The sequence below is a fragment of the Ricinus communis genome, chromosome 6, assembly GCF_019578655.1.
Source record: "Ricinus communis isolate WT05 ecotype wild-type chromosome 6, ASM1957865v1, whole genome shotgun sequence".
Classification (NCBI taxonomy): domain Eukaryota; kingdom Viridiplantae; phylum Streptophyta; class Magnoliopsida; order Malpighiales; family Euphorbiaceae; genus Ricinus; species Ricinus communis.
This window is the reverse complement of record NC_063261.1, coordinates 23,297,361-23,308,437: the sequence shown is the minus strand read 5'-3', so window position 1 is coordinate 23,308,437 and position 11,077 is coordinate 23,297,361. Positions and strand designations below refer to the sequence as shown.

At 30.4% G+C, this 11,077-nt stretch overlaps 1 protein-coding gene across 2 annotated transcripts; it reads left to right on the top strand.

The window, feature by feature from the left end:
* The first annotated feature begins 3,683 nt into the window (after positions 1 to 3,683).
* On the top strand, positions 3,684 to 10,277 carry LOC8261655 (protein INVOLVED IN DE NOVO 2). 2 transcript variants are annotated; one of them, XR_007216399.1, is made up of 8 exons: positions 3,684 to 3,961; positions 5,094 to 6,032; positions 6,166 to 6,347; positions 6,902 to 6,991; positions 7,078 to 7,365; positions 7,769 to 7,978; positions 8,091 to 8,264; positions 9,127 to 9,363. XR_007216399.1 is itself a non-coding variant. In XM_002533108.4 (8 exons), exons 2-7 carry the CDS (start codon positions 5,114 to 5,116, stop codon positions 9,358 to 9,360), a joined length of 1,923 nt encoding a protein of 640 aa, XP_002533154.1. In that variant the 5' UTR covers positions 3,686 to 3,961; positions 5,094 to 5,113; the 3' UTR covers positions 9,361 to 9,362; positions 9,926 to 10,277. The 2 variants fall into 2 exon arrangements, 1 of the variants encoding a protein (XP_002533154.1); XM_002533108.4 differs by lacking the exon at positions 8,091 to 8,264 and adding an exon at positions 9,926 to 10,277 and having other exon boundaries at positions 3,686 to 3,961; positions 9,127 to 9,362.
* Positions 10,278 to 11,077: the final 800 nt, after the last annotated feature.

Genomic DNA, 11,077 nt, shown 5'->3' with positions numbered 1-11,077 from the left:
ACAGGTTCCAGATTATCCATATCAACTTATTACAAATAAAACTCTATTATATTTTCATAATGAAATATAATATTTACATGATTCAGTATACAATTTTTATGTAAACAACAAAAAACTATAAAGATAAATAAAAATATTAGTAATTATCACTAATAATGATTGATTTTTTTAAAATATTTATAGTAATGGGTCGAAGAAGTAACATGTCACTCAAAATTGAATAGATATTTATTTAAAAGAATTGAAAGAAAAAAAATAGTGAAAACAGTATATGATGATGGTGAACTGTGTATTAATCTATTAAAAATATATACATTTTAAAAGTTTTTTTGGCATTTTATTTTTTTAATCTATTAAGCAGATAACATATATTTTAAGATTACAAATTTATAATTGTTATTAACCTGCTATATACATTTAATTGTGAGTATTTACTAAATTAATACACTAAATTGTAATCTTAAAAATTTTAAATATTTAATTATCAAATTTTAACAAGTTCATATACCATTTTTATAGTTATCCAGCTTCTTTTATATAGGTTACCGGTTTAAACACTTAAATGTTAATAATTTTCGATTTCACACACTAAATTGTAACTTTTAAAAGTTTAAACACTTAATTGTTAAATTTTAATAAATTTATGCACTATTTTTATAATTATTTTTTAAAAATATAGACATCCTTTTTAGTTGTTAGTTTATTAATTAAAAGTGTATAATACCCTCTCATTAGTTAATATGAATATAAATACCGATAATTAATTTTATTTATTTGATTTTATAATTAATTACTAAACAGTATTTATTGAATTATAATATAAATTTTATTAAATTTTAAAGTTACAAATAGAATGACAAGTTTATTAATACTTAAATTATTATATAAATATTAAAAAATTTATTAAGAGTTTTAATAAAAATAGTTAAAAACATTAATATTAGTTGAAAAATACTAAATTTTTTAATTTTTGCATAAAATGGAAAGATCTATCAAAATTGGATCCGAAGAGTAAAAGAGAAGTGAAGTTTTAAAATCTTATCCACTTTACCTGATATAGTAAATATGCAGTAACTGTTACTGTCTTAATTTTGGTGCATTTATCTATTTCCCGGACAGGCCCAGTATATCAAATCAGTAGTTCACTCAACAAGTCAGGACGCGCAGAGCCTGAGTGGGGCCATTTTTTTATTCCTGTCCGTCCCCTGTTTGCTTTATACTACTATGATATTAGTAGGGTCTTTCGCTGTCCAAATTGCTGTGGTTTAATAATATGTATTTTTATAAATTAAACTGATCTAATTAGTTAAATATTAAATTAAACTAAATAAAAAAATCAGTAATTTGATCATATTTTTAAGCATTTTATATTTATTGGACAAAGAAAAAAATAAAATAATTCCATAGAAAGTTTAATTAATTAATTTTGTAGCTTTAATTTTGATTTTTTAATAGATAATTTTTCTATAAATTGAGATTGATTTATTATATTTAATATTAATGGTCTAATAGACTAACGGAAAATATATCACGTAATTATATATTTGTTTAGTTTTATTTTATAAATAAGATTTGAGGGGACAAAACACTAAGGATAATAGTTTTTTTAGATTAAATTAATATATACTTTTATTATCTTTATCAAATGGTTTGATTTATATAAAATAAAATAATAAAAAATATAAAAAATGAGAGTGAAAATAAGAAAAAATTCATTTTTTTAAATACCATCTAATGACAATTTAACTTAAATTTTAATAATTGAGCATTTTAAATATAACATATTAAAAGATATATCTCTTAAATATAATGAGTAAGTAGTGTAAAAGCATCTCCAAAGACTTTTTATATAAGCTCAATTTTTCATTATAAACAGCAATTCAATAAAATAAGACTCTAATATATTTTATATTTTTAAAATATAAAATAGAGAGTAGATTTGACTTTATATATTTAGAGATCTAAATTTTTTTTTATTTTTATTATAATTAAATATATTATAAATTTTTACTCATTTTATTAATTGATATTTACTATTTTTTTGTTTATTTTATTAAAAATAATAGTTTTTTTTAAAATATAATAATTTAAAATATTAATATTTATTAGATAAAAAAAAAGAAAAATAAAAGAAAGCATTATATACAAAAATATTATACTAGTAAAAGATATTCTTTATTAAATAAAAAACTTTTTAAAAATAGAAGGTACGGCCAGATGCCCTAATATAAAAAACTTTACGTGGCAAAAAATAATTACCCTTATAATATAATGAATCCCCTGAATACGAGTCCGTGAAGCGGAGATGGTGCCGCACTCTTATGCACGTAGAGTTTTACTAATAAGGAAAAGACCCACCTGTGCTTTTGAGGTGCAGCACGCAGCGCCGTTTGCTGACTGGACTAGTTTCAGGTCTGATCGTAGAGTTATGTCACCTGCCAATTACGATATATAATTGGGGTTTTAATTTTAAGTGCCAATGGCGCGTTTGTTCAAAAAACAAAAAAACAGGGCCAATGGCGCGTAAAACCCATGTGCCTAACACGTACCATCTTCTACGATATAGGATTTCTTTTTATCATAGTACAAGATATTATTTAATGTATATACTCGAATTAATTAAGAAATATTAATTCTTATATTGCATAGAAATAGGCCACCCTTTTGAAATTTAGTGCTAGCTTTTTAATTTCAAATCAAAATTATTTTTTTAACTGTTTTTTTATTACATACCATAATATTGTCTATAATAAAAAGACAAATTAAATACTTGATGGTATATTTTATTTCTTACATTTTTATTAAAATAAAACTGATTTTTTTAATCAATGATATTTATTGAGTCTTAGTGACCTAAACGAATTTAATGATTTTATAATAAGGTTTAGAGAAAGTAAAAGCACTTATTAGCATTATTATATGAAGATAGGAGATCCTATTAATTTTGAAAGTTTAATATGAACTCTTGAAGTTGATAAAATATACTTTATTTAATAACTAGTTTTTTTTCTTGAAAAAAATAAATATATTTAAGCAATTCTCTATTTAAAAGTAAAAAATATTAGTTAATAAATTTTATTTTTTATCAAATTTTAACAGATCATTTTTAATTTTACATAAAAGTTAAAATATTTATTTATTTTAATTAATACCGCTATTCTTAATAATATTTACTAAAACAGTTTTAATATTTTTTTAAAATTTTCACCATAATCCGAATATTAATTTATATTCTTTAATATTTAAATAAAAATTATATTAAATAAAAATTAATTATAGATATTAATATTCATGTTAACTAATATTTTAGATTCTTAATTATTAAATTAACAATAGATAGAAAAAATTTAAAAAATTAATTAATAATCCATGTAAAAAATGATCTTTCTAATTTTTTTTTCTGAAAACAATGAAAAGAATCTTTCAAATTTATCAAAAACTCTATATTTCATAAAAGTATGGATAAATGTATTAACAATAAAGTAATAACATAATTTTAGATAATAATATTGTAAATTTTGTTAAAGTATAAAATCTTGACTTTAATTACATATTTAAATTTAAATAAATCTTCATATTTAGATTATCTGTTGTTTTCATTAGAGAAAAAGAATTTCCTGTAAAATTGCCTTATCCGTTTTAAAATAATAGGGAACAATATAAAGTCTAAAATCTTACACCAAAATAAGTAAAATAAAATCAGAATAAAAAAATAAAATGTTCCATTTGCTAGCTTAATTGCCAAAATGCGCATCATCGGCGCGTACAAATCACCACAGTTCCCACACTATAATCCAAAAACATTTCTCTTGTCAAATCATCTTCCTCAGACCTCACTGCCAAACTCTCCTACTATTGACCCAAAAGCTCCAAGAAGCCCCTGCAATCTTCTCCACCGTTTCTCTCCAGCAAGCTCTCACAGTTTCATAATATCTCTAGCTCCAATTTGTTTATTTCTCTGGTTCGCTCGCATTTTTATCTTTGTTCCTTAAATTTTGATACATGCATGCGGTTCTTTAATTTTCAATTCCAATTTTAATTTTAAATGTTTATAATTTTTCATCACTTCTCTGTTCAGTGACCTTTGTTCTCCTTGATCTGCTGCATGTATTGCTCGTTCTTTAAGCTTTAGCTTCTCTCGTGATTATTTTTATTTGTATTATAAGTTCTTCTTTTTTTCCGTTTTGTGAATCTCGACTTTCTGTATCGTTCTCAGGATAGTAATTATGAAAATCATCCGGTATTTTACTTTACTTCTTAGTCAAACAAGAAAATGCTCATTTGTTCTCCCTCATTTCTGTAATTTGTTGTGCAAGTGCGCTTGCTGGCCAAACAAACACAGCAAAAGAAAAAGGGCAATTTCATAATATGTTGAGCTGCATGTGAATTTTTGCATTAATATTTTTCTTATGTTAGTATGCTAATTAAGGTTGCATTTGGTTCGTTGAGGTTTTTCTTTTTTCTTTTTTGCCTGCAACTGAATCATGATTTCTTTTCACAATTTTATGCTGAAAGTCTATGTCCTTTTGGTTGATTAATTTATTAAACTGGAATTTTTGTTAAATGTGTATCAGAATATGTTAATGCCTGAAATGACTTCTCAGGATTAAGAACATTGCAAATTATGTATCGACCAGAATCTGGCTTTTGTAATGCACCTATGTGGCTTTTTAATTAGGTAGAGATCTTGTAGTCCCAAAGCAGCTAGAGATTCTTGGAACTCAAGTATGTCTACAATAATTAAAAAATTTCACATTTTAGCTTTTCCAATTTCATTGGAGTGTTTCCTTTCTCTTCTGTTGTTTGTACATTTGTCTCACCGTTAGAATTGTTTTAGTGACATTTTGGTGTTTGAGTTTGTCATTTGCCTTATAAGTCAAACTTGAAGAATATTTTCTTGTTCTTTCTTACTCAACTTTCCAGTTATTCTGGATTTTCATTTTTTAGAAAAAGAATTATTTTAGCCAATTATCATTCTTATGGATTTTACATTATGGATTATGTTCTTTGGCAAAGAGGTTGTGTGTAAATGGTAGTAGTCAGCAGATATATCAACAGAATATGTCACTTAGTTTTATATCTTTTGATTTCAGGTGCTTCTTTGGGAATTTACATGGGAAGTTCAGTGGATCATAGTTCAGATGAGGACACAGATATGAGTGAATCTGAATTGGATGAGTATGAAGCTCAATGTTATGAGGAGCTGAAGAATGGAACTCACCATGTGAAAATTTCAGATGAGACTTTTACTTGTCCCTACTGCCCTAAGAAGAGAAAGAGAGAGTACCTATACAGGGATCTACTCCAACATGCTTCTGGGGTGGGACGAAGTGCGTCAAAGAAAAGATCTACTAAGGAAAAGGCAAATCACCTGGCACTGGTTAAGTACTTGGAGAAAGATATAGCAGATTTAGGGAGCCCATCAAAACCAAAGGGTGAGAGTGACCCCCTTGACAGCTGCAATCATGATGAGAAGATTGTGTGGCCCTGGACAGGCATTGTGATTAATATTCCAACTACGAAGGCACCAGACGGGCGATTCGTAGGAGCAAGTGGATCCAAATTTAGGGATGAGTTGATCAGTCGAGGATTTAATCCCACAAGGGTACATCCCCTATGGAATTATCGAGGTCATTCGGGAAGTGCTGTTGTGGAATTCCACAAGGATTGGCCTGGTTTACATAATGCCCTATCATTTGAGAAGGCCTATGAGGCAGACCATCATGGGAAAAAAGATTATTTTACAACAGGAGAAAAATCTGGAGTTTATTGTTGGGTGGCACGCGCTGATGATTATAAGGCAGATAATATTATTGGAGATCACCTAAGAAAGACTGGAGACCTTAAAACAATCTCTGAAATTATGGAGGAAGAAGCACGAAAGCAGGACAAACTCATATCAAATTTGAACAACATAATCGAGATAAAAAATAAGCACATACAGGAGATGCAAGATAAGTTTAGCGAGACTTCTGTCTCCCTCAACAAGTTGATGGAAGAGAAAGATAGGCTTCTTCAAGCGTACAATGAAGGTGCTTCTTATAATAGCAGGCAGTATAATGCTTGTTTACCTATTGAAGTTCCATTGCTGCTTAATGCCATATTTTTATTTCTTAGGATTTAGTACTATGCTGTGATCGTGATTCTATCTCTTTTGCATTTCAGAGATTAGAAAAATACAAATGAGTGCTAGGGAGCACTTTCAGAAGATATTTAATGACCACGAAAAGCTTAAGTTGCAAGTAGATTCTCAGAAAAGAGAGCTTGAGATGCGTGGATCAGAATTAGAAAAACGTGAGGCCAAGAATGAAAATGACAGAAGGAAGCTCTCTGAAGAGATAGAAAAGGTATGTTGTGTTTGCAAAAAATGGACCATCGAAAAAGCTATGATATGTAGTGCTTTCGGCCCATGTCTTGTTTAGATATTGTCATCCACAATGTTTCCTTTTCATGAAATTTCAAGAGGTGAAACCCTTCCATTACTCTCAATAATTACAATGATCTAAGACAGTCTATGGTTCTAACCACATCATTTGCTTCCACAAGAAACCATCACCACCGAGCAGCATTATATGAAATTGCATGAATTGAAGCTCCTAGGTTTGTTATCTCAATGATTTTTTCTCTTTAGCTAAACTTCTTCTCAAGGTGCTAAATGCTTGACATTTCTTTTTATTGTCTTCCTGTTGTAGCATCCACACAATACGTCATAACTTCTTTTTCATGATACCACAACATGGACATGAACACTTTTCCTCCATCTCTCTCATTTGCACACGGAACACTGTTAGTAGTGCTATTTTTCAGTTGTTTTACATCTTGAGTTCAAGTGTTTATCTTATTCTCTGCTCAAAATTGCTATTTTATAAGCCTGTCAATTCTTATTTTCTTGGTATTTCAGAATGCAATCAGAAATAGCTCACTTCAGCTGGCTGCTTTCGAGCAACAAAAGGCTGATGAGAATGTGTTAAAATTGGCAGAAGATCAGAAGGTTTGCCTTTTATTTTTAAGTTGTTTCCATGTTAAAAGACATAAAACTTGAAGTTACCTCTGTTACCTTTATTATTTTTTTCTCAGAGGCAAAAGGAGGAACTTCACAACCGAATTATTCAACTTCAAAAACAGCTGGATGCCAAACAAGCTCTAGAGCTGGAAATTGAGAGACTTAGAGGCACATTAAATGTAATGAAACACATGGGAGATGATGGAGATGTAGAAGTTCTGCAAAAGATGGAGACAATAATTCAGAATTTGAGAGAAAAAGAAGGAGAACTTGAGGACTTAGAAACACTTAACCAGGCTCTTATTGTAAGTGAGCGCAAGAGCAATGATGAACTGCAGGAAGCCCGAAAAGAATTAATTAATGTGAGCAACTATATTTCTGCCTTTTCAAAGTCAAATATAATTAATATATGAGTTATGATAGAGAGGAGAACTGCCATTTCCATAATCTTTCAACATCCTTGGTTTTGTTCATGATACAAATATTCTTTGCAGTCCATTTCCATGCTACTAGAGTTGTTTTGATGACCGGAATAGTTAGTTCATGGAATTGCTGATGGCATAACTAAAACTGAGGAAACCTTGGCTCAATAGCTCAATTTATTTTATTTTAAATTCTTACTGATATAGTCAAACCAAACGAAACTAAAAGTTCCAAATGTAATTGATACACAGTTATACTTGTTATTTAAATGCTTATTTTATACTTTGTGAAGTTAAAACTACCTATTTTTTGTGATATGGTACTAATTAAATTACATTGCAGGGGCTGAAAGAAATATCAAACCGTGCTCAAATTGGTGTTAAGAGGATGGGAGAACTTGACAGTAAACCATTCCTTGAAGCAATGAAGAGAAAGTACACCGAGGAAGAAGCAGAAGTTCGAGCTTCAGAACTTTGCTCATTGTGGGTGGAATATCTTAAAGATCCAGGCTGGCATCCTTTCAAAGTTGCTATGGTTGATGGAAAAAATAAGGTATGCATTTCAAAATTATCTTAGAACATCTAGCCTCCAGCTGTTGATTTAATAAGAAAAAGCTGCTCTGGTACAAGTGAGACAACACATGTCTTGTTCATTTACATTGCAGATCTGACGTGCCTACTCTTTAGTGCTAGATTGAAAATTAACAAGAGGGACTCTTTATTAACTTGTGCAACTCGCACGAGATTTCTTTTGCTCGAAAATCCTTTAAGAAAGCACAACATTGAGAATTATATTGTCCAGCCATGGGGGACACTCTTCTACCAGTACCAAGACAGAAGTAATTGAATCATCGCTAGCCTGTTTTCCGGTTAATTTTTCAGTGAAATCTTCTCTTATTGTTTGTTATATTGGATAAGTACATTTTAGAGTCATTGTTCCAACTCCAACAGGTGCAACCTTACATTTAAAAGCTTTTTCAGTTGGCTCACACTTATAAATAATGAACTCTAGAATACTGGAATGTCAAATTTACTCTTTTTATTGATTATTCTACGCTTGCGGTACCGTATCCTCTCACCATCTTGTGTTGGGGCTATCTCAAGCTTATATACTCTCTGGCAACGAATTTACTGCTAACAGTCCAAGTACACTAGTTCCATCTCTTCAATTGATTTCTCAAAATTAAAGAACCAAGGCTTCCATGCCCTGTTGGGCCGAACTTTTGTACTACAAGAATATTGTACTTTTGTTATCCTATTTTAAGTGAGAGGATCAGCAAACTAGATGCATCTTATGGTGGCAGCTTCCATTTGCAGCAATCTCTACATTTCTATTTTCTCTTGGATAATTCACTATAGTTTTACTAGGTTTACATTAGTTTGATTTTTGAGTTAATTCAGTTTTTTCTTCTCATCTGTACATGTTGTTTTTTCAATGAAATGTTTTCTTTTAAATACTACCATCTATGAGCTGCCTGCTTTATATAATTGCTACATGTGTTTCCTGTGTTTTGCTGGTAAGTCTCTGCTATATATCAGAATAAGCTTATGGAGCAAAATTGTAGTTAGTGTGCATGAACCGATTCTTTGAATAAGATAAATTCTTGAAATGTTAAAAGATTTTCTTATCATATTTTGCAAATAAAGGCCCTTTTTGCTTCTTTCACGATGACATGGGTGTATTTCAATTTTTTGGTTTAGGAAGTTATTGATGATAAGGATGAAAAATTGAATGGTCTTAAAGATGAATTGGGGGATGAAGTTTACAAGGCTGTGACTGATGCCGTGAAAGAGATAAATGATTACAATCCCAGCGGAAGGTATATTACTTCAGAGTTATGGAACTATAAAGAAGAGAAGAAGGCGACCTTGAAAGAGGGAGTCTCGTTTTTATTGAAGCAATGGCAAATTGCTAAGCGCAGGAGACTACAATGAAGGTTGGTACAAACTCAGTGGTTGAACAGGAACATCAGTTTCTGCAGAACATACTCTTCCTTTTCCTGTCACTCCACTTATTGTAACAAATTCTTGTTCGTCTTGATAATATTGTTTCGTGAGGAGAAGAAATGGTGCATATTTCCTTTTAACTTGTTGCTATAAATGGTGTCTTTTTGTCTTTTTCTGAGGAAGTATGGTTATGTCTTTTTAATATCAAAGAGAATGATGTCTCACCGCATGCACCACAGAGATGGCAATTGATGAAAACTGATATCTTTTGTTTGTAAGAAAATGATGAAAATGTTCATTGGTAACTTAAACTCGCTTGCAATTTTCATCTCCTCGCCTTTGCTTCAGTGATAGGTATAAGCATATATTAAATTGTACATTTTTTTAATTAATAGCAAGTTAGATGTGCAAGTTACTTTGATTTTCTTAATAGCAGTTAAGTGTGCATGATCTTTCTTTTTCTTTCTTTTATTCTTATATTTAATTATTTAAAAACTTTACTTGGTTTTTCCTTAGTACTGTTCTCATGTAGCAACATTGATTCTGTACACAGGAAACAGAAAACGAGAAACAAGAATTGGGAGATGGTGTGCCTCAAAACTAGAAGACATGTCACCGGAAGATGAGCTGCTATGTTGTTTCATATTGCTCTATGTTTCTAAGTCCTTTATTCTGTATAAGATATTAGATTTTTAAGATATTGCAGGAATTGCTACTCTTATGAGACTGCTTGCCTGGAATGAACTGTCCATGTGACATGTTGAATCCATCATGTTAGGGCAAATTTGTACCAAAGATGTAGCCATAATATGTTTGGGAAGAGGGCTTGGGTTTGGGACCAATGACTTTCACTTTGTGAGAGCAGTGCTTGAGCTAAACTATAATCAGATTACTTCCCAGTGCAATGATTGAGCCAGCACCCTAATGAACAGTAGGTTCTCAATAACTGTAATTACACTGTCCTCCACAACTTTATTAGTAACTTTCCAAGTTTTTTCTTGCATGATTACAACGGGAAAGAAGATTATTTTACTTGACTTATGATTTTTTTTGCATTTTCCACAGATTGGGCAGCAACATGAACTGGCTACCTTCTTTTTCATTGCCCTCCAAAATTTAAGACAAACTTGAATGTATGCTCAAGTTAAGTTTGGAAGAGTGCAATTTAGTAGTCAGCGCGTACGCTTTATGCAGTAAGATTTATAGCCCTGCACCTCTACATCCGCACCACGTACATCATTCAACCAATCAAAAGACATCAAACTTCTCCAAATTTCTTATCAATTGTAATACAGATAATGAAGCAGAAGAGGAACAATCATAAATGTAAACTCAAATCAATAAGCATAAACTAACTCCTCGATTTGCACTGTTACCAAAAAAATTAGGTCATCAAAGAGTAAATAATGTTTTCTTTTAATTTATCATAGGCTCATTTTAAGTAATGAGACACAAGGGGATAACTATCTTTTTAATTCATTATAAACACGATAATCTCTTATCAATATTGGTTTACTGCGACATTGCTTTATTGCTGTAAAAAGACTTAAAGTTTAATTTGGTTTATTGCGGTAAAGAGACTCGAGTTTAATTATTATTTTTTAATTCTTAAGTGAGAATGCCAATCCGAGTGCAAAAGAGATGGTTTTCATGTAAGGAATATTGAAGTTAGGCCTGGGCCTGGGCCTCTCTTTAGAGCTTTGGT